A 23,309-nucleotide genomic window follows, 5' to 3' on the forward strand; every position below is an offset into this window, starting at 1 on the left:
GAGATCAGACAAACCGTGTGAGAGCTTTGCATTAAACAGTCGCTTCTCGCAATTCAATAATGTCATATTATTTACATCAATCGTATATACAAAATAGGTCACAGTAACTCGTAAAGCAATCATTTTGTTTTCGTGATTTGATAAACATCTTTATTTCTTTCAGCAAAGAAAAGTTTAGCGGCTTGTTTCACATATATGAGTAGGATTCACATAAATTCGCCGTGCTGTATTATGGACATGTATATGGGTTAATGGGAGCATGATATACTGTATAGTCCCGCGCTCATTCCTCAGGTAGCTGCATCTATACGTAATAAGACGTACATGCATAATAACAACACGCCACGATTTAAAGTTCACCGCCGCACGACTAAAACATCTTTTCTAGCCTGTACTTTATGCATTCGTCTGATATTTATATGATGGACGTTGAATTTCCTGGTCTGCCACTCAGTCAGAAATTTAAAAATTGCGAAACCATATTATTGAATGTATGTTAGAAATATATTACTTCACAATTTCAAAATTTACAAATTTTTAATTATTAATATTAATAAATAAATATCGGTATTACTATAATAAACTCCAAATAGCGATTTATATAAATAATAAAAATTAAAAATTCTATTATTTTATTTTTATATGCTAAAGCTGCTATTTGTTTATTAATCGATATTATATGTAAATACTAATAGCAGTATTATCTCAGTTTTTTAAGCTCGAATCAGTTTTTCAATCAAGTGCAAACAACAAAATAAAAACTTTTCCATTGGCCACAATTTTATTTTAGCAAATTTCTTCATTATACAAACATTCACAATATTCACAAAAGAGACGTATACAGAAGAACATGTGCAATTTAATCAATAAATATATATATACTATGTTTGCATTAAAAAAAATCGAGAACCTTGCATCTAGTCTAAGTATGTTCTGTAAAAGCGTACGAAAAAATTGAAAAAGACTATTCTATGACATTAATGAAATAACATGAAATAACTATGAAATAACATTTATACATCAACCAATTATATTGCACATTTTTCGTAATTAAGTAGATATCTATCGCAAAAATAATACACAAATCACAATATATTTAACACATATAGCCTCAAGTGAATTATTTTTCACTTAGGAATAATTAAGTATTTTCTATATAATGCTAAAAAATTGCGTAATATTATATGATATAAATGTGAAGCTGTATTGTTGTTTGAATTAATGATTAAGAGACCGATTTTTTCGATGTATTAATCTGAACAGGCAGTTGACATATACAAGTATATAGTAAATGTAATTACACTGTGTCGAGCTCATCACTACAAAATTTAAAGTAATCGGTCGACAATTTTTAAATTATATTTAAAAGAATATTAATTAACATCTCGCTTGATCAGGTTTTTTTAAATATTTCATAAAAGATTACATAATATATGTAAATAACGAAATATGCATACGCTTATTTTCGATGAAATTAACATTAATATTGTAACTTATTGATATTGCAGTCCTCGTTGTTCTCTATTTTGAGATGCACAAACAATCTTTGGACAAGATGCGAAATTGCCTCCAACTCCCACCGGTTGTTGGAACGTGGGATCGTTAGAACTTGAGATGTTGATAAACGATAACGACGAAAAATATCACGAGGAATGATACATTTGGTGCGGTAAACGAACCGGAGTTCCAACCCTCTGTCGGCGACCTAGAAGCAGCAACATTGGAAAGATCGATAATTATATCTTTAACTGGGCTGCGCGCAATTACGCGGTTACAGGCGCACGACATTGATACCAGGATTTCCACAGATTCGGTAAAATTACATTTCGCGCCGCAAGCCGCATTGCACTGCTTTCCACAGGTCTAATTACGTGGAAATGCATTAATGCACGATAAGACCTGAGATTTGCATCTACATTCAAATGAACCTGTAGCACTGTATATTTTAGCCCACTTTAAATCTGAACTGCATAGTATAAATAAATTATATTATAATTGTATAGCAATAATTACAACTGAAACAAATATCGTCACACACACGTACACAACATACACACATATACACATACCAAGCGTTCTTGAAAACATTAATATATTTATGTTGCTCTGATGATGCGATTACACAGGATCGATGGCATACAAAAGAAGACAAATACAAAAGGACGAGTAACAAATAGTAATACGTTGTAATATTATTGCGTCATAATGTAAGCATACAATGCGTTTATTAAATCATAAAAGGAAATTTTTTATTTATTTTATTACTAATAAAATATATTATGTGTGTAATTTTTATTTAAATATTCTTATTACATTTATAACATATTAATAATTTTTGCAATTAATATAGTTTCAACATTATATATTACTATTAGTCATTGATTAATTGTTATGGAAATAATGGCGGGAATATTAACTTTCTCAACTTTATTTGTATCTCGCAGAGGAAACTCGTAAATTAACAAAGCATTATCACTAGATCATTTTATTAACGTGGAAATACAGTTCGAGAAAAAAAAACAGATTAACCGACTCTCCTAACTACACAAAAGTGCAAAGCGCGTATCATTTAGATCTAAGCGTGCGTGACCGTGAAATAATTTATGGAGAGATAATATTTTCATTCTGCTTGCATATATTCTCTTTTAATATTGTAATTTATATTTTTTGTTATAGCAATATTCACAGAGAAAGCAATTATACAAATGCAAGAGACATATGAAACAGGAAGAGGATATATTGGGGAAACACAGAGAAACAAAATAACGTACACTCATTAAAGCGTCATCAAGTTTACATATAAAAGATTCGCTGCAAAGTAGCAGTCAAAAGGAAAATTATATTAGGTTTACATCGTATATCATTCTCACTACGGTCTACGTACGTTAAGTTTATTATAAATTCCTTTTATAAATCACATTGGATATACGACGTAATATTTTATAGAGGAAGTGTCTTATAGAGAGCAACGTTTCAACAATATTGGGTCAATCCTAATCGGGGCGTATTTCTAATCAGATCTACAAGGTGGTGAGTATCGATCCTTTTCTCTTGTCCCGTCGACCGCTGACATTTTCTTTTGAAGTACCTCAGATTTTTCTGTAATGTGCAGAACACAATAAGGCGCGGTTGTCAATTTTGCTTTCGATCATAAAAGCTTTCTCGTGTAAAAATGTGAGGAATATTGACATTATAAATAAATAATATCAATACTTATCGTAATAATATGACAACATAATATTGTTCGTGAAATACAGTGAGCGAAGCCACAAATATTTACTCTATTGTACAAAAATATTAAATTTTCAAGTTTTTTAACCATCTGCTAAATTTACATAACAAAGTTGCAAATATTTAACGACAATAAAAAAGATCGACAAATAAGCAGTAAGCGAATAACAAAATCACTTTGCTAGAAATCTGAAAGTAATAATTATTACATTACAAACGGTAGATGTTTTAAAGAAATCTTCAAATTTTAAATCTTATATCCTGTGGAAACATAATGGCGGATTATAAACAGTGGACAGTTTATCACAAGTAAAAATGAGAAAAACATATACTTGAAAGGAAAAACCTACTGGATGCCGATGACACCGCAGGCCCAACGGTCTCCGGCGTTTCCAGTTGTCGAGGAAAGAGTGCTGTTGCCCTTGCCAAGATCGTCTTCGCCAGAATGGACAACTATGGCTCGTCCAAGAATACTGTTGGATCCGCTCAGCGAGATGATGGTGTCGGTGATATTTATTGTGGCTTCTCCGTCAGAATTGGCTTGAATATTTCCCAGATCGCCGACGTGTCTAACATTATCTTCCGGTGCGCCATGAGTGACCTAACAGATCAATAGCTCTCAAATTACAGTCAAAAGCGGTATTAAAATGTAATATCGCTTCGATGAGACAGTTAAAGCAGGAAAGCGGTAGGAAACTTTTTTTTTCTAATTTAGCGTAAACGGCAGTAACAAAAAATAAAATTTTATGTCGGACAAGGGAATTGTCCACAAAAATATGGAAAATTATAAATAAAAATATAGAAAATCGTATACAGTGATTAAAAGAAAATATGGTTGTCGTGAGAACTCACGTTTTCAGGATTGAAGTGCGCTCCCGCAGATTTACAACCCTCACTCAAATCTCCTTTCTCGTGCACGTGGAAACCATGAAGCCCCTCCGTGAGTCCGGTAATCTTACCGCTGATAGTAACAGGTCCGTTCGGGACGGACTGAACGATCTTCAAATCACCTTTGACATTATGCGTACTAGCGTCATTTGGCGTTAGATGAACGACCGCCACCAACTCCTAATTGAATCAATTTAATGCAATCAATATAATTACCAAATATATTTAAAAAAAGTGTAAATATCTTTACTAAAATTCAATTTTTCTCAGTGGACAATTAATTGGATATTTCTTATCTCACAGCTTCTAAATTTCAAATCAAATATTTTGAGAATTAAAAAAAACTGTTAAAATTTAGTTTTTTTATTTATTTTATCGAAGTATTCTCACGTTTGTGTACTGTAGAACAATTTTAAATCAGTCAATTTTTAGTGCTATTCGAAAGCTCTTTTGTTGCATTACAAGCGCATATTTATTCGTATACATCACGTAATGATTATTCCAATTTGAAACCGTGTATTGACAATTACAATCAATTCTCACGTCATGGTCATAATTCGTTATATAGTATATAACATAATTCGGAAAAGTGATTTATTCACTATTGCAGAAGTGGCTTAGAAACAACATTTGTACAATGAGTGGTTTTACGTACCTCGGCTGTAACGGCAGTTACAGCTGCCAATAGTAGTATGACCATTCGACTCATCGTATATGTAAGCTGCAAACAGAATAGTAGAAAACTGACGACTTTATATAGAGTTACATATTAATCTTGTTTTACGTTTTCATCTAAAATCATCTATTTGTGTTATAAGCGTAATTGTTGTAAAATCGCGGCAATCACAGTTGCCGATTACTTTTCAATAGATAATTTCTTCTTTAATTCTTTCAGCACAGTGTATAAAAAATATACACTGCAGAAAATACACATGTAATATTTCGCACAATTTCTTCTAAAAATTGTGTACTCTTTAGAGAATAAGTAGTTTTTATAATAAATCTTTTTTGTGTTAAATATAATTTTAAATTTGTAAACGAAATAGATATTCAAACAACTTGTCAATCAAGAATTATATTATATTTAGATAGTCAAATAATTAATCCAAATTTAATTGTAGTTTACTGGGGAAGATTATCGCTTCCATCTATTAAAAATTAATTTCTGAATGTACTGTATTCAGATTTATTAATGTGTTTCGTCTACATGTATAATTCAACCTCTATTTTTAGCTGCTCAAATGAATCTATTAACATTAACCAACGACTTTACATTAATGCCACGCTACGGTAACCTCGCACGTAAAGAACCAATCGATATATCCATGCGACGCAATTTTTGAAGCGCGGTTCAGAAAATAGGTTGCTTATATAATATTCGAACAAAAGGAAACACGCGTGGATAAAAGGAGTGTGTCGATTAGGCAAAGGTGAAGTCACTTTCACGTCAGTTTATCGAATAATATTACGATTGGTCAGTCATAAAAGATCTAGCGTGCCATTTATTTTTCCCTATTACGCGCGCGTAGACATACAGAATGTACATACAAGCTATTTCTTAGTCTCTGAGCTGTCCGATGGCCTTCAAGATATATATGAGAATAATATTATAACAAAAAAACATGTGAGATTTTACTCACGCAAATGATTAATGTAAGATTATGTAAATTTTACATAACACAACAACTTATGATATCATATTACAAGAAGTTAAATATAAAATAGACAGATTTTGAGTTTTTATTAATTTTTTTATAAAACTAACAAAAAACTGGTAAAATTGTATAATGTAAGATATATTAAAAATGCAAAATTATATAAGATATTGAAAAAACTTATCGATCTTTATTTAATTCATTAGTTTTATGTGACTTGTGCACGTGACTTATTTTTGCAAATCACAAAATTAATAAAATTATTCAAAATACAAATGTAAAGTCACGACAATAAGATTACATCACATGATTATTGCAAAATAAGTCTCATGGGATATTCCAAGTTTTTATCTATATCTGTATAGTTAATTTCAATATTACTTTCCTCATACTTATTATCTCGCTGACGTTTTAGAAAATGTCGATATTTTAACTTCTTATCACTTCCATTGCACTTCGTTAATTATTTCATATCGCTTTTGTACATGCTTATTGTCAGTAACTCATTTTTTTCTTTAACTCGATTTTTGTAATATAATTTTCTTTCTCGCTGCAAAAAAGCGCACACTTATTGGAAAGATTCTTATCAATTTCGATATAATTAGCATCAATTCAGCCACCATCTCATTTTGTGCGAATTTTATAAAACACAGACGCTCCAGATAAGAAGTGCTTCTCTTGCTTTTTAATACCTTACTTCTATAAATTCATATTTATAAGAGAGCTTCTTATAGATTTCAATATTATTAGTGTATGCCATTGGTATATTATTCCATTTGTATTATATGACATAAAATAGATGTTCCAGTCTTTTATCAATATCAATTTACTTGATTATTTCTAGTTGTTGTCACATTAAAATTATTACTACAACTATTATCATATAAAAAATGTATTATTTATTGATGTGCGTTATTTTCATAAAATCACGATTATTCATCGGCACTTTGTAAACTGCGTGCAAATACTTCTTGGAAGTTTACGTTCCAGGAAGTAGCAAGTTTGATCGGTTCAGTCCGGCGGTAAAGTGTGCGTCGTAAGTCAATTTAAGAGTTATATGTCGTGGAATTTTTCCGTGACGGACCAGATACCGCAAAAGGTGGCTAGCAGCGCGGCGAACACGAGCACCGCGAAGAGCTTCCGGCAAATATCGATCCACGCGAAAGGTGTTCATCCACAACACCTGCGCGACTTCATCGATCAGCGTTATCCATGCGTTTTAACATAAGCACGGCGCGAAATTGATGGAGCGTTTCGCGAACACCTAGTACATACACATAACCACATATTTCTATTTCCACCGCGGGAACTACTTTACACGTCACGTATGCTCAACGTGTTCATTGATTACTTCTACGTTGTTAGATTAATCAGTAGTTATAGAGTATGTCTGATTATGTACTTTTATTTTCTGGAACTAAACGCTCTGTGTTTTAGAAAGATTTTATAATTTTAAAACAGGTATACGTGGAAAATATTGTATCATAACATAAACAAGATGTGCCAAATCTAACAAGAAAAATAATGTAATCCTGCATAATTTATAATTTTTATATTCTTTACTTCTATTATATGCAATTTTTACATTATTAACGAAGAAACAGTAAATTATTTTTCCAAAAAATAATGCAGATATTCAATTCTGTATTCTTGCATAATTAATTGAGAAATTTACATTAATTACAAAGTGATATTATCACAAACAAAGTTCAATTTGAGCCGTTATTTCGAAACGTTAAAGCCCGATAAACCGCACAATTAACCACGTAATTACTGAATTTAACATTAGCAAGCGTATCTACACCAAGTACATAGATATCGACATTACGGATTAATGTGTCATATTCGCGGACTATTTCTGTCAGATACATATGAGCCGGCTTTATAGTATACTTTTACATTTCCAACAACGTACTATATATAGTAAATCTTTACAAATGCAGATAAAATCAGAATTTCCGGAAAAATCCTCTATATAAGCCGATACGATTAGTTATCAACTATGCTTTATTTGCATTCGCATACCAGACGTATCTCGCGCAATAAAAATATTGATCCGCGTTATCAGTATCACGGTATAATAACTAAACTTGAGTTTTTTTTATCTTTAACCATTATATCCTACTGAAAAAGATTTTTGAAGTTTTACATTTAAATCGAACTTTTGTATTATATTGAAAAATAAGTTCTGTATCATTTCAAATGATTCATTTATCGATGTATATAAGTATAAAACTTCAACATGAGTATAAAACCCGATTACAAGATAAACTCGAAAATAAAATAAAACAAAACGAAGATAAAATCGTGATTTACTGTAAAAAAAAGTAACTGTCGCTTACGTGATGATTTGCCTTGTTCGTACAATAAAATGGAATTGCGCAACGGAACATCTGTCGCGAATGCGGCGCGGTATTTCAAGGCGATAACGCGCGATCGGCCGTTGTGTCGAAAGAGGAGCATGCACACGAATAGTGAAAGGAACCTACCGGGGCAGGTAGACAGAATTTTACCGACCACACTGAATGACTGAATGACTGACTGACTGACTGAGGATGCTGAGCCCATGTTCCGCTTATATCGGCACGGTACCTCCGCATGCATTCCCCACCAGCGACATAAGCAAATAAGTCGAGAACAAGTATCTCGTAAATGATCACGCATCGACCGGTGACCGGATGACCGTGAAAGATGACGGAAAATTTTGAACTTGTAGCCCGCGTCGTCTATTTTTACGATTCCAGTTGCACACAAATCCGGCTTGTAGAAATTTAAAATAATAATTCGAAAAACGTATGAAATAACTGTCAGCTGCGTATTATAGATTTTTTATTAAAAATCAATATGTTTTATTAAAAATCAATAATGTCATTATTTTTTATTAAAAATCAATAAAAAATATTATGTAATAATGAATTATATTATATAATTATGTAGTATATTATGTAAAAATATAATGGAACTTTTTATACAATTAATAATGTGGGAAGTTGGCAATTGTTATTACTGTCAACAATAAACATTATTGGTTTTGGTCTAAACGCTATGCATATATGCATTGTAAGAAATGTTGTTATAACAATTAGAAAATAAAAAATAACAGTTAAATATAAAATAGGTAACACTGTATTTTGATTAACGCTCGATAAAAATCAAATTATGCAGCATAAAGAATTGCTTATTGCATAAAATCTTGGAAAACATCTTTGAAGTAATTATCGTAATAACTTCGTATTTGATTATAAGCAACGTATTTGATTATGAACAAGAATAGGAAGTACGAATTTAATATAAAAATAGCGAACGTGGTTGCCTTACTTATTGATCGCGGACATTTACGACGTAAATTTGAATGTGTTTATCGACTTGAGTTAGGAGCTTACGTTTGATTGGAGCTGACTCTTACAAGGAAGCCAGTAACGCGCTAACATACGTACCATTTAGATTAATAGGATAATAGTAAAGGATGTTAGATATTCACGAATGCCGCTCTCAGATCTGTTCAAGTCATCACCTGTAGTAAGTATGTCACTGGTGAACGTATACGAACTTGTGAGCGTCGTGAGCGCAAAATTAGCATCGTTAGCGACATGATATAACGCGTGAAAATACTGTCGAACTTTTAACCTGTCGCTTTCACATGTAAAATCAATCAGTTACTTGACAATTGGAAGTTGACATTTACGACATAATGGAGATACTTCATACGCAAATGGTTGGGTAGTCATGTAAATAGTGCTTGAGAATTTTTAACTTAATTCTAATGACAGATTTTATTGATTTATTTCTCATTTTTTACATTTTATTATTTTATTTTATTATTTATTTTCACTTTGGCAATTTGAAACCAATTATTTTGTAAAATGTTATGATATTTTCGAGGTCATTTTCGAGGTTTGTTTAAATATCAAAGGTTTTATTTGATTAAAAATCAAATTTATTTGATTGCAGGCATTTAATTAAAAATCTCTGAGGTTTCTTTTGTATAAAAAGCTGCGGATAAAAGAGAAAATATGATATTTTCTAGATGAAAAAATAAAATTAAAAACGTCACAATATTCTGCTAATAAAAAAATATTTATTTTACGGATGACGACAAGAATACTTATAAGATTTTACGCAAATAAGAAAAAAATAGCGCAATACTGTATTTTTCTTTGCAATGCAACTATTTTTACTTTTTTTTTTTTTGCGCAATAGAAAATGACAGGCTTTGCCTCATATTGCTCAACTTATTGCATCGACTAATAGATAATTAGCAGATAATTAAAACCGCAATGCATAATGCATGTGTGAATATCAGAATCAATTGATTAACATTCTACTTATAATTCCGCAAAACAGTGGAAATGTATTCTTTCGCATTAACATTATCATTTATGTGAGGCAAAGTAGAGGTGAATTCAAAGACAACACGTAACGATAACATAGACTAGTTTGTTATCACATAATTATCGTGCTAAAATGAACGTACAAGTCATTAAGTTATTATCAGAAATAATACGCCTCTTATTTCTCAACAGTACTTGACGAACTATGACTAATATAATTCTCGACAATCTTTTTGCAACTAATCGCGCATAACAATGTCGTAATATACTCGAACCATCTCAGAAATAATTTATTAAATCTATTATTGTTCAATATTTTTCTATTCTTTGAATTCTATTCAATGTTCTACGAATTTTTCTAGTTTCTAATGAAATATATTTTCCATATTTGCTATTTTTGTGATAGCTGCATTTTTTATTTCCAGAATAAAAAATATGAGTATTAGAATTTTTCAAAAAATATATTAAATTTAGAATATACATTGCGCACTTTGGGAAAACAATAACAAATTTTATAAAATATAATTAAAATTAAAGAATAATAAAGTGCAACGAGATACCAGGAAAGTTTTAATTGCCGCTTTATAAGATTTTAATATTTCATGTACATACTATAATTTTTTAATTGTAATTTTTAGAAATCACTTATCAATCTCTTAGATTTGCTATAGCTAAATGCTAAGTTTTATTATAAAATAAATGTTATACGTTTGAATACTAATTGATAAGAAAGTATTGCCGAAGCGATCGGTATCGATAGATATTATTGTTGTTACATCTGGCGAAAATCCGAATGATCGAGGTATATTTTCGAATGAATCGAACGAGATTGATGGACGTTTACAGTGCATCCCGGCGAAGTGGGGATAATTATGCTTGGGATTGAAGTCTCTTTTGTATGCTTGGATCCTCTTTATAAAGAAAACCGGATATTGCATTTGCAGAGCTCTGATTGGCAGCTCAGCTACGCAGTAACGTTTCGCACAATTGGAACTTTGTAATTATTATTTCCGGCTAAATGCGTATATAGACAGAAAATTTAATTAACGACGCTTCCGCAACGTAAAAAAGCTGGAAATGTCGCTTGCTGACTAGATCCGATATCAAACTGAACTGTAAGGGAAAATGAAAATATCGATAATTTATACACGCGCCATGCCGGGAATTGCCGTGATTGTGAATTTTAATGGAAACATGTAATACTCAATTAGTCCAAAACAAGCGTATAATTAACAGACATCAAAGAGTACATTTCAAGAGTAATTTTTTATTTACAGTGTGACGTATTTACTCTCGATTTATTGATTTCTGACTGAGACTGACTTATTATATTTTAATGGAGAAATAATTTTTTTATATTATTTTTTTATTCAACATTAATTTCTGGTCTTTTAATATTTTTCTTTCGTGTGAAATTAATAGCAGTAAGAATATAATTAATAATTATAATTAATTATTATATTTATATTTTTTCACGCGAATAACGTAATAACTTTATGCTTGTTATGAATTACGCCTATCGATTTTATATGCCTCATAAGGAAAGTTTAAATCTGATCCAATACTCGTGCTATTATGAGAAATTTATCCTCGGAACATTATGATTGATGTAATATAATGCCTGTGCAAAATTGATCGGAAATTGCGTGCGCGCGTAATATTCACACGCAATCGTTTAACAATTACAAGCAGTTTAATCTCGAAAATAGCGGGCGTGTTAAAGATATTCGCTCCGACCGTCGTGATACATTGTAAAAATAAAAAGACACGCGACTTCTTATAAAACGTCCACGTCGAATGTTAATGTAGCTGTCGCTCACAAGGAACGACGCTAGACAAGTTGCAGATCAAAAATAAGAAGAGAACGAAATATCTTGCGCTCGACGCGAAGATTATGATACGATTTTTATTCCACGATTGAATGATGAGAAAAATGTTTTGCCCGAGCATTTTTGTGTCCCGTTGAGAGATATCGAGATAACAGCTTTCAAGCCGTGATATTCTAGCACCTTTTTTTAAATCTTAAGAATGTAAGCAAAAATGCTTTTGGAAAACAGATCGTGCCATTTTTGTACTTATGGAGTAAATAATGCAATATTTTGCAAAAAAATTTACATATTATTCAAATCATCAAAATTTCTGAAATACTAAAAACGCATGTAAAAATTTAATAAGAAATATTACTATATTCATATTATCTTAATAAAAAGGTCAATCATAATTCGTGATATTGCAAAATGTTTCTAAAAATAATTATTCAACTTTGTTAAAAATATGAAATCGAGTGTACATGTTGTTTTAATACGACGAGGTTTTTTTATCATCGGAACAAGTATCTCACGTTACATTACAGTGTAACGTGCGGCGTACAATGCCGCTTAACAATAAACGTTTCACATAATAAATAAGTCACTGAGATAATAGTCGTGACTTTACACATTTGCTTGATATTCTCTAATGTGAGTCAACTGTCGTAAATCTAATATTCATGGCAAATCTGAATAATTGAATAATACTCTAAGGAATCTCTAAGTTTTTAAATATGTTTTAAATACATAATTGAAGAATGTTATAGAAAAATTTTATTTGATATTTAAATGTTTAAATAATACAGTTTGATATACGTATAGCAAAATTAATTTATTGGTTAAATAAAATATAAGTAATATTATTGATTGCATTAATATGTTATTTTTCAAAGACGATATGCAAAATATTGAAATAAAAAAATACAATAAATAAAAAGAAACAAAAAATTGAATTTGTAATTTTAATTGGGACGATGCTAATTTGATTCGGTTTTATATTATAAATGATTTTATATATAAAATATATATATACAAATATATATATATATACATATGTATATGTATATTTCATGCGTTTATCTTTATCTCATAAATTCTTAAGGAAAACCAAAGTTGACTGTTAATGATAGTTTATGTAATTGTTTTAATATTACAAATGTAAGTTTATGTTAAGAATATAAGTACGTGTAATTCTTTATTGGATTGCAACATTGCATAAATATAAATATACCCAAATAAAAATGAAAGCAAATAATTAGATCATCTATGTTATTAATACTCGCTTTCAACATACTTGATATCTCGTAAACATCCGTGAAAAATGTAAATAAACGAGCTTTCGTTAAAATTAACAGAAGTCTGTTACATATCCCCAAAATAATCGAGTTTTGCTGTAGAAAAGTTGAAAATTCGTAACGATCTTCTAATTAATTTCATAGAATTTGTTATTATGAGAACAGCATGAGTCAAGCTTTTTATAAATGAATCACATATTGATGTTTTAGAAGAATATTTTTTCAAGCTTAAAAATACACGATAATCAATAATTTATAGAACGCATTTTATCCATCCATTCATAATAATCTTCAGAAAAAAAACATATTTTAAAACTTTTTATTTTTTTTTAAATTAACTAAACAACATGCTAAAGTTTTTATTACGTAATAAAAAATTTAAATACATACAATAATTAAAAAATATCTAAACCGTATTTCTGTAATTATTTTTGAGAGAAATTGCTCCAATGTTTAATAGCAAGTATTGCAAAACAACCGCCAAATTTTTGCGCAAAATATATTTATCAAAATAATTTACTGTTGTCAATATATCACTTTTTCCTTCTGATATAGATATTAGAGCAATCAATAGCTCCCCCCTCTTTAAATTCCTTCATCAATTCATGGAAACGCATGCATATGTGTACCGTTTGCAGTCGATCGATTAAATTCTTCCGCATGGATTATTTGATAAACTTAGAAAAAAAAAATTGTTTTCCTACCTTGTGAAGATTCCGCTGGATTTTCCACGTGACTGAGAACTCGTTCACTGCAGACAGCTACGGATGCGACACTGCTTTTCCTCAATATTGCCTTCACTCCGTGACGTACACTATCGACGCACACTCGCGTGGATCGCACGACTGAAAGCGTCGAGCATCGACTGCGTCTTACAACGAGGAAACTTGGAGAATCGTGCACGAAAGAGAGACGCGAGTCTCACGAAAGAGGAGAATGACGAGAGAAGAGAGTCGCTCTCTCGCCGTCGCTTGCCGCCGTTATCGCGATTACGCGAGTTTAATGCCGGTTCCTTTTCAGAGATGTGGCACTCGCGCGTATACTTGATCGGTCGTCGACCTCAAAAGATCCCCTCTTAGAGCTCACGAAGGACCTCGATCTTCTCTTCGGCAACGGTGATGCAACTCGCGAAAAATTTTGCGAGATGCTCATCTGTCGGCGAACTGCCTGGAAAAAGCGATAAGCCATAAGCGAACGTCGTATGTTATCTTTTTTAAAAACGTGGAAGTTTCCATGCATTTTTGTTTTCTGATAATACTCAAGGCTTATTCTTATCTGTTGTTTTGTACAACAATGGGAAAAATAATGAACGCTTTACAGGCAAAATAACAAAGTTATAACGATAATAAGTAAGCGCAATATCAACGAAATCGGATCATCCTATTTTCTCGAATTAAAGATTTAGAAGTTGCAATTAATTTTTCAGTATAAAATAAACGAATAAATTTCGATTGTAACATACAAAATGTCGATGAAATACGTTTTTTAAATACACCACTCAATAGTAAACAATTAACGAGTTAAATGTTAAGGGAACAGAAAAAAGTATGACAAACGTACACGTAGCACTGGTTGAAGGAAACTGAAACCTATAGAAAGCAGCTATGACATTCGTCATTCTTGGACGGATTGCTCGCACATACCTATGCGTACACCTTGTCTTATCTCCCCTCTCCTAAAATGTTAGCCGTTGTTGGCATCAAGGTTTCACAGGCCTTGTGCATTAGTTTATAGCCAGTCTATATGTCCCGATCGAATCGCGTTACTCTATAACACTTTGTGCAGATTGTTCTACTTCAAGAAAACGATGCAACTTTAGCCTAAGCACAAATATCATAAACTAAAGACTGTTATTTTCTATGTGACGAGAATCAATCATTTTTTGTTATTTTATTTATAAAAAAAAATCCTTAAAAAATTAGTTTCTAGCCAGTATGGAAAAATTCTAAACCATGTACTTGTAATATATCATAATGAAAATTTAAGTCGTAATTTGCATTTCGTATTATATCATTTACTAAAAATATTTCCAAAGTGCCTACAGTCACATAGAAACAATCCATAAAAAGAAATAAGAACTTTTACAGACATAAAAACTTGACATTTTGAAAGATTTAAAGCAGACTGACAGTACGGCGATTGATTCAAACAACGGTAATTATTCGCCAATGGCAAACGCGATGATTGACAAGGTTCTCTTGCACAAGAATCCACGTCGATTAACGTGAAACGCGAACCGCTGTTCCGATGCCGTGATTCTTTTCATTGATACAATCCACTATGATGCGGTGTCTGTAATGATAATAAGTAACATATAAAAGATAGTAGATGTACACGGTATGAAACAAAGTTATGACGCACTTTTGCAATTTGCCGCCTTGATCCTGTAGATTTCTCCGCTGTAAGATACAGATTACCTTGAATATTTCGAGATGCGAGCCTCAAACTCTGCTGTCAGCTTTGGAACACACATCGAATATTGAATTATCGAATATCTTTGAAAGTAAATCTCGTCAGACAACGCTATGCCGTGCAGAGATGAATATCATTTCGATGTACATAAAATTTATCACTTGTCATATGAATAGAGAACTTATGATTATGTATTATTATCCTTAAACATTATGAAGCATTATGATAGCATCTCAGAATTTACATAGAACTTATATTTCGAGATTTATCAGCAGAAATATTAAATTTATAAAGATTTACATATTACATTAATTTATTAATTTATAAATAATTAATTTTCAAATATTACTAAAATATGAAGATATTACTTTATTAATTTCATTCCGTTCTCTTATTTTCAAATAAGAAATATTATATACTAAAACTCTCACATTTGTCATTAATTAATCAATGATCGCTTTACTGAGGTTAGCCACAGTCATTATTGTTCTTTTTTTAAAAATATTTCAACAATTTTACAACATTTTTATACCGTTTTTTATTTTGTACCGTTATTAAGAAGATTAAAAACACATTCCATTAGTGTTACTAGCGGTTAAATATTGCGGCATTACCTTTTTATGAGTTAATGGCAAGATTCTTGACATTCGCACGGCACTTCGTCGACAGATGCTAAGGTCGTTCGACGGAATTTGTTTGCAATTCGAATTTTGCCAAGTAATATGTTCGGAACGTTTCTGAGCGTCAATAGAATTGCACTTCCCAATACCAAACGAGACTACCTTGAAATGGTCCTATTTCTATCCGGCCGTGCTTGACCTACACTCGTATGTATAGAACCTCCACCTCATATTACTCCTTGATCACTCTTCCTACTCCCCGTCCCTTTTCGTCTCACTGTTCCTCGTTATTTTCTACGTACGAGAGACTTTTATCGTCGCGCATAATCGTAAATCATTGCTTTAATGCGATTAAAAATTCGCAACGCAGCGCGTCGCCCGACGCACTGCGTCGCATCACTTTCTGGGAATATCATATCAGCTTATGGCATCTCGGAATTAAAGGACGATCCCTCGCGGATCGTTAGCACGCACAATAAATACGCGTTACCGCGATTCCGCGCGGCGCCGTTCGGTTTTGCGCATGCAAATGCGAATGATTATAATTACACACGCGAAACTCGCATACTGAACGTTCGGAATGCTCGGAGAGAAGCCGTTCAATGTGAAGCTCGATCGTGTCTTACTATTGTATGACTACTCCACCGAATACGTTCCGGCGAAATTTAAGCACTGTTATCAGCAGTGACGAGAATGAATCGATTAATATTCATGAAGGTGTCGAATTTTAATGAGATTTATTAGCCTTTTGTAATACAACTTAAGCACATTGTTAACTTAACAATACTAATAAACTTTATAATTAGGTATTCTAGATAGCGGAGTTTACAAAACTTCCAACCGCTTTTCGCAAAAATCGATCGCATTAAAATGTCATTCTTTCACGCAAATTTCATTCTTTATCCAAAATATAACAAATATCATAATTAAAACGGGTTCATCAAAATTAAATGATTACTCAATCTATATGTTTATTTCTATAATTAAAAAAATAAACACATAATAATTCTCGTCTTTAGAGAAAGAAACTTGGCGTACATCAAGACGACAATTAGCGATCCTCTATCGATCTATTATTATCCTGTTAATAACATCCTGCGTGTGTATCTTCATTCCTGTTAAAAAATCCCGTGTCATTCGGGTCGATTACCGTCCTCCACGGCGAGCGGAGTTCGCACAGCAACCATCAGCGTTCCGGTTGGATAATCGCGAAAATTGCGCGTCCCGGTTTTCACAGTTTTTCGCACTCGCCTCGCGTTACCTAGATGACTGGTCGGATTAGCCCGCGGTATCAACGGAATCCAAGCGATCCGTCAGCCCGGAGCAAGCGCGCCCGCGGGCACATCTCGCTTTCACTCGGCTGGTCTCATGCGCGCGGGCCACGTGCACAGGACTGCACATTACACGATACATTGAGCCGATGTATCGAGCTGACGCGTTCAAGAAGCGGGAGACGAACCGGCAACCGGAGGTTTTCGCGTTTGCATTTGTCCGATCGGATCGGGCTGGCGGCGGTGTTAGTCGCGCCTCGTTAAATTGATATCGCTCATCCGTGATCGAGACCCCCTAGTGCCCCGAGCTTGGCATCCAAGTACAGCCTCGTCGTGACTCGTCGATGACGTAACGCATAAATACACGCCACGGGGGAATCGAACCGGCGGCTTTTTCTTCTTCTTCTTCTGCTGCGCCGAGTGCAGTCTTCGAAGAGCGGCGGTCCCGAAAGCAGCAGCTCCCTGATCGGTACGGCGCGCGAGATCGTTATCGTGAGAAGTAGATGAATCTCGAGCTGCCAGATCTCGTTGCGATCGAGCCGAGAAGGAGGAGGTAGTACAGCAAGAAGGAGAAGGAGGTGCTGCAGCAGGTCTCGAAGACGCCGTCGAGTCCTGGCCGTCAGATCCGCTTTATCCTTCGATCGACTTGGAGGATTTCTCGCGAGGATCAAATCGCTGCTAATCTCTCCGGTTCGCTTACGGCACTCTGGCTCGCGAGATGTGGCGGCTGTCGATAGTGATCGGTATGATTGCGATCGTGAGAGCTGGACCGTACGATAGGATGGCGGTTTCGATGAACGACAGGACGCTGTTCATCAGGAGCCTGCCTGGTTATCCTGGGACCAGGAGTGATCTCTACGAGGTCTACATGGAGCCGTACTATTTCGTACGTATTTTTTGCCGATTTTTTTTATCAATATTTCAAAAATTTTCTCATTGTTAATCGGGAAGAAGGAAGTAATTTTATAAATAATTATATGATTTTATATATGTAATACGGAAATAATATATATTTTCTATAATTATAAAATATATTGTAACTGTAACTCTAAAGTTATTGGCAATAATTTCAAAGAATATTTTTAGCCCCTATTTTTCTCTCTCCGTAGAAAAATTTTAGATGACTCCAACCTTTAGAACTTTAAAGTAATTAAACTCTTTATTTTACTTCAGAAATCTTGATTTTGATCAAATAATTGCCTCGGTAAACTCTTTCACTTTTTACAATGCATTGTACCAGTTTCACGCGATCTCTTTTAAAAGTTACGTAATCTTGACAAAGAGATGTGTGCGAAGGTGTATTTAGCACACTTATACTTTCACTTTTTCCCTTCTCTTAAGTTTTAACAAAATTGAAATTATCTTTTAATTTAATAATTCTTGAAATTAATTTATATTACTTAAATCTAACGTGTAATTATGTTGATAAATACGTTATTGTCATTGAATCTTAATGTTTTCAGTAATCTATATTGTCATACGTCTAGCCTTACGTGCTAACGATAATAACAGTTATAAGCATCATCCTCGAGTGTCATTAAAGTAACAATCATTTGTCACCTGACAACTTACTCGCAAGATAGTACAACAGAATAATAATGCAGTAATTTATTCGTATCTGCATATAAGGCAAATCAAGGAAAGACAGTTGCGTTAACTCATTTTTATAAACATGTGTATGTATACTTTATTCAAGCTATGATGATAACAAAAAGAAGCAACACAGAAACGTACATAGATAATTCAAAAGCGAGCGATAATATTTATATTTCTTCTAATCCGATTTTTATAGATGTTTTGCGGAATTTTAATGAATCTTTTTATTTTTTATGAAAAAAATGAACAGTTGCATTCATTCTTGTTAAGAATCGATGGTGCACTATTTTAAATTTTAATCGAAGATTTTTGCCTATACTGATTTACATCACTCTTCTCCTTCGTGTACTTCGTATAAACATTTGCATGCGCGTGACTTCTCCATCTTCCGCGACACCAAGGCGAACGTGGCGATAGAATTCAACGGTCCATCCAGCGTCTCCATTATTAGTCATTAACCGCACAGTCCATATTTAATACGCGGAAATTTGCACAATTAGCAATTAAGTTATTTAAATATCGCGAAGGACGTCGAGTGATGCGCACCGCTACCGCGAGGACGCTTTCACCAGTGTCACTTCGCGTGCATTTCTAAGCAGCGATTCCCTTTGGCCGACCTTGCGGGTAGTTTTCTAGCTCCTTCATCGTCGCCGTAGATTATACCCCGGCTGCACCGTAATTGCGGATTTTGCCCGTGAACTGCAACCTCACTTTAAAAAAGAAGAAGGGACTCGACGTTCATGCGAAGCGCGAGGTAAATCATAGCGCGACTAATGCAATTCAGTAGGCAGATTAAATCAGATAGGAAGTACCGTTCGAGTACTTTATAGTGTATCATTCGATACGTGGACGCGAATCATTATCAATTTCCGGTCTTCGCGTTCCTGCGGGACTTTGCTCGCGCGGCTGCATTTATGGATTAATCGAGCTGTAACAAATTGCTTCCGTAGATCCTCGATTGCGTAGATTTTCGTTCCGCGAAATTGCAAGTTGATGGATCGTCAATGCAACGGATCGTGAGATCAATAGAAAATTGATCTACAGATTCTTAAAATATTATACTTTATACATAGAAAATATACTAAATAAATTCTGCCATATTTGTTTAAAAATAAGCTTCCAATGCTGCTATATTTGTAATATCGTGAAGAATCAACAAAAATAAAATCTATAAAGTTCTACCGAAATATTAGCTTTTAAAATAAATGCAATTTTTTCTTTAAATTGTTTAGCCAATTGGTTTGAAGGCCGTGACGGAGCTGAAAGCCCTCGGTGAGGATGGCTTGCCGATGAACGGACCCCGAGGGGTGCTAACGCTGGAGCAGCATCCCGAAGGGGTCAGGGTTACGGGCACAATCGAAGGTTTAAGCCCGGGCTTTCACGGATTCCACGTACACGAAAAGGGGGATTTGAGGAAAGGTTGCAATTCGGCTGGCCCGCATTTCAATCCGTACATGGTAAGCATTGCATTACAATTCTAAATTATGCGCATCGCAATCAGTAGTGGAATATATTATCGTATAAATATTTCTTAACAGCATTCCAAAATGTAGCGCGATAAAGCATTTGTTACAAAAATTTATTGCAAAATTATTACAAAAATTTATTACAAATTTATTACAAAATTATTCTTATTATGCCAATTATTGTACGAAAATTATAAAGTTAAAAGCATTGCGATTTTTGCAATAAGATAGACAGTGCAAGTTTGTGAACCGCGTAAAATATTTTCAACACAGAATCATGAAAAATTTATCCGAATTTTTTTTTTTCTTTAGTTATCGCTTTTGTAACAATCTCTAATGAGACAAGATTTACATTTGCAAAAGAAAGATTCGACGTATAAGTAATCGACCTATTTTCTTCAAGACTTAAGGACATCAATTTGAAAGTCCGAGAAATTAAATTGAGATAAATTTTTTTATACATTCTTAAGCTACCGGATTATCGCCGTATTGAACTCTTTAAATGCAAATGCAACACGATTAAGAGAAAATTGATAGCTCCGCACTTAATGGATTGACTCGTCGTCGATCTTTCGCCGATAACGTATTACCTTTCCATTCCATTACAATAATCGAGGAGCGATTACGTTTCAGGTGAATCACGGAGCGCCGAGCGATCCGTTACGTCACGTTGGCGATCTCGGCAATATTGAGGTCGGGCAAGACGGAGTGGCGCATATCGACGGCATGGATCATTACTTGAGCCTGGTGGGTGTTCGAGGTGCGATCGGCAGAGCCCTGGTTGTCCACGCAAAACCCGACGATTTCGGTCGCGGCGGAACCGATGAGAGTCTGAAGACCGGATCGGCGGGCTCCCGCGTCGCCTGCGGTGTCATTGGGTTTTTGTAAATAGCGAATTCGGCTGTTAGATGCATTAAAAATTGTCGCACTCAAATTTACATAAAAGCATAATATGCAAAATAAAAAGTGAATTTGATAAAATTCTTGAAAATTAATTACTTGTTATCTATTTAATTCGTTGTATTTTTCAAATTAATTATTTTGATAACAATATCTCAAAAATTTGAAATCTGTCATCAATTAAAAACTATTCATGTAGAAATTTATGTAATTAAATTTGTATATAATTGCCTGTAGGCTCAACCAGTGCGCACTAGTGCATCCAATTAAATTCGCTGAAAGAGATATTGCATGCCGCAACTTCAATACTAATTTAATTGCGCCCATTTGTACCAAACAACAAATCATAAATGTAATCGAGCATCTGTCGAACATGACATTTTATATGTAAACTTAAAAAAAATGTATTTTAAAAAATAGATCACTTCTATTACAAAAAACTAGAAATATTGTTTTAAATTCAGCAAAATTTCTTTGACATACAAATACAGCTGGAATGAACTTTTTACCTTAACAAAATTTGAGCGCTTGAAAATGAAGCCATGTACATCGTCAATATGTGATCAATCAAAAATTTAATAGAATTTTGATACAAAAAATCCAATTCAGAGTTTGAATCAAGTTTGTCAAAACGTAATTTTATTGTAATAGCTTTCATCGTCAATATATTTTTTTGATTAAATAAATTCGCCAATGCGACATAGTCACAATATACAATCGCTTATTTAAAAAAAAAATCAATAATAAAAAAATTTTGATGAAAAATCTCTGAGTGTTTCAAACATCGTACGTCTGTTTATTTCTATACGCACACACAATATCACACAACTATGACACGACTTAATATCACAAATAAAAAAAGAAGAAAAATAAAATCATGAAACAAAACATTGAATATTTTACACGGACGGATCATATTCCTCCCAAGAATGTACAAATACAAGAATTCAAGAAGTCTTTGAGTTAAAATCTGTGAGTTAAAATCCCAAAGCCGCGTGGCAAATCCTTCAACTTGGCATTCTCGGATGCAGATGTTCCACAGATTTCGCGTCCTTTTTTGAATCCGCGCGTTTCATGTCGATTGCTGGCGGTTCCACAGGCTCGCCCATTTCTTCCAGGGCCCGTAGCATTTTGGTCACCACTTCCGGCGGCGAGGTCCTTCTCGCACCTGGCGTGTCCGGTCGGTGTTGAAGGTTGTCCTGTCGTACTTGCCGAATATGTAGCCCGAACGTTCGCGGCTGGAAATGTACTGCGAGGACGTTGAACCGTCCGTTTGACTGTTCTATATCTCGCCGTGGCATAAGCCACGCCGGGGTTAGAATATCGATTGATTCCGTCCCGGATTGCGCCGCGGCATCAAGAGTGTGCGATGGTGAAGTCGGTCAACGACGATTCTTAATGTTGTGAAAAATAATCGCTCGTAGAATCTTATATTTCGATAATATATCTTTGATATACGCGTATAATTTATCTCTTTAGATGCGTCTTGAGATTATTATAATTTTCTCACAATTTTTTCTCTTGACCAATTTTACTGACATAAAAATTTTATATTCTGTTTTAATAAATTATAAAATTAACATAATTGACAAATTAAATAATTTATTACTGTTCCAATAATAGCGTAATTTAAACTTTCGCATTTTTCGCATTCTGATAAATATTGGATTTTACGTTGCGTAATGTAATTCATTTGATATCGAAAACTTTATATTTTTATACGTATTATAAATTACATAATCACTTTGCGTTCTCTCTAACCACTTTACTATGCGGCAAAATAATATCGCTTTTCGCTATTGCGAGTTAAATTGCTTTTATGGAAACGCACTACTC

General features: G+C 33.5%; 2 protein-coding genes across 5 annotated transcripts; one reads left to right on the forward strand and one right to left on the reverse strand.

Annotated features, from left to right (window-relative positions):
* Positions 1 to 759: 759 nt before the first annotated feature.
* LOC105678789 (uncharacterized) lies at positions 760 to 14,324 on the reverse strand. Of its 4 annotated transcripts, none has more exons than XM_012378452.2 (5): positions 13,913 to 14,324; positions 4,775 to 4,840; positions 4,084 to 4,299; positions 3,582 to 3,832; positions 760 to 1,705 (listed from the first exon to the last, which is right to left on the reverse strand). In XM_012378452.2, exons 2-5 carry the CDS (start codon positions 4,826 to 4,828, stop codon positions 1,603 to 1,605), a joined length of 624 nt encoding a protein of 207 aa, XP_012233875.1. In that variant the 5' UTR covers positions 4,829 to 4,840; positions 13,913 to 14,324; the 3' UTR covers positions 760 to 1,602. The 4 variants fall into 4 exon arrangements, with proteins under 4 accessions (XP_012233875.1, XP_012233884.1, XP_012233857.1 ...); XM_012378461.2 differs by lacking the exon at positions 13,913 to 14,324 and adding an exon at positions 8,264 to 8,416; XM_012378434.2 differs by lacking the exon at positions 13,913 to 14,324 and adding an exon at positions 8,117 to 8,242.
* Positions 14,325 to 17,736: 3,412 nt separating this feature from the next.
* LOC105678814 (superoxide dismutase [Cu-Zn]) lies at positions 17,737 to 22,238 on the forward strand. Its single transcript, XM_012378488.2, has 3 exons — positions 17,737 to 18,397; positions 20,340 to 20,564; positions 21,207 to 22,238. The coding sequence occupies exons 1-3, from the start codon at positions 18,230 to 18,232 to the stop codon at positions 21,459 to 21,461; spliced, it is 648 nt and encodes a 215-aa protein (XP_012233911.1). The 5' UTR covers positions 17,737 to 18,229; the 3' UTR covers positions 21,462 to 22,238.
* Positions 22,239 to 23,309: the final 1,071 nt, after the last annotated feature.

The sequence above is a fragment of the Linepithema humile genome, chromosome 1 (genome assembly GCF_040581485.1).
Source record: "Linepithema humile isolate Giens D197 chromosome 1, Lhum_UNIL_v1.0, whole genome shotgun sequence".
In the NCBI taxonomy this organism is placed as follows: Eukaryota; Metazoa; Arthropoda; class Insecta; order Hymenoptera; family Formicidae; genus Linepithema; species Linepithema humile.

Excerpts from the sequence above, each read along its gene's own strand:
- LOC105678789 (XM_012378461.2), bottom strand. The coding sequence starts at position 8,374 with ATGCGGAGGTACCGTGCCGATATAAGCGGAACATGGGCTCAGCATCCT. Across the intron at positions 4,300-4,774 it reads TAACTGCCGTTACAGCCGAG|GAGTTGGTGGCGGTCGTTCA; the intron begins GTACGTAAAACC and ends TGATTCAATTAG. Across the intron at positions 3,833-4,083 it reads CGCACTTCAATCCTGAAAAC|GTCACTCATGGCGCACCGGA; the intron begins GTGAGTTCTCAC and ends TTGATCTGTTAG.
- LOC105678814 (XM_012378488.2), top strand. The coding sequence starts at position 18,230 with ATGTGGCGGCTGTCGATAGTGATCGGTATGATTGCGATCGTGAGAGCT. Across the intron at positions 18,398-20,339 it reads ACATGGAGCCGTACTATTTC|CCAATTGGTTTGAAGGCCGT; the intron begins GTACGTATTTTT and ends TAAATTGTTTAG. Across the intron at positions 20,565-21,206 it reads CGCATTTCAATCCGTACATG|GTGAATCACGGAGCGCCGAG; the intron begins GTAAGCATTGCA and ends ATTACGTTTCAG.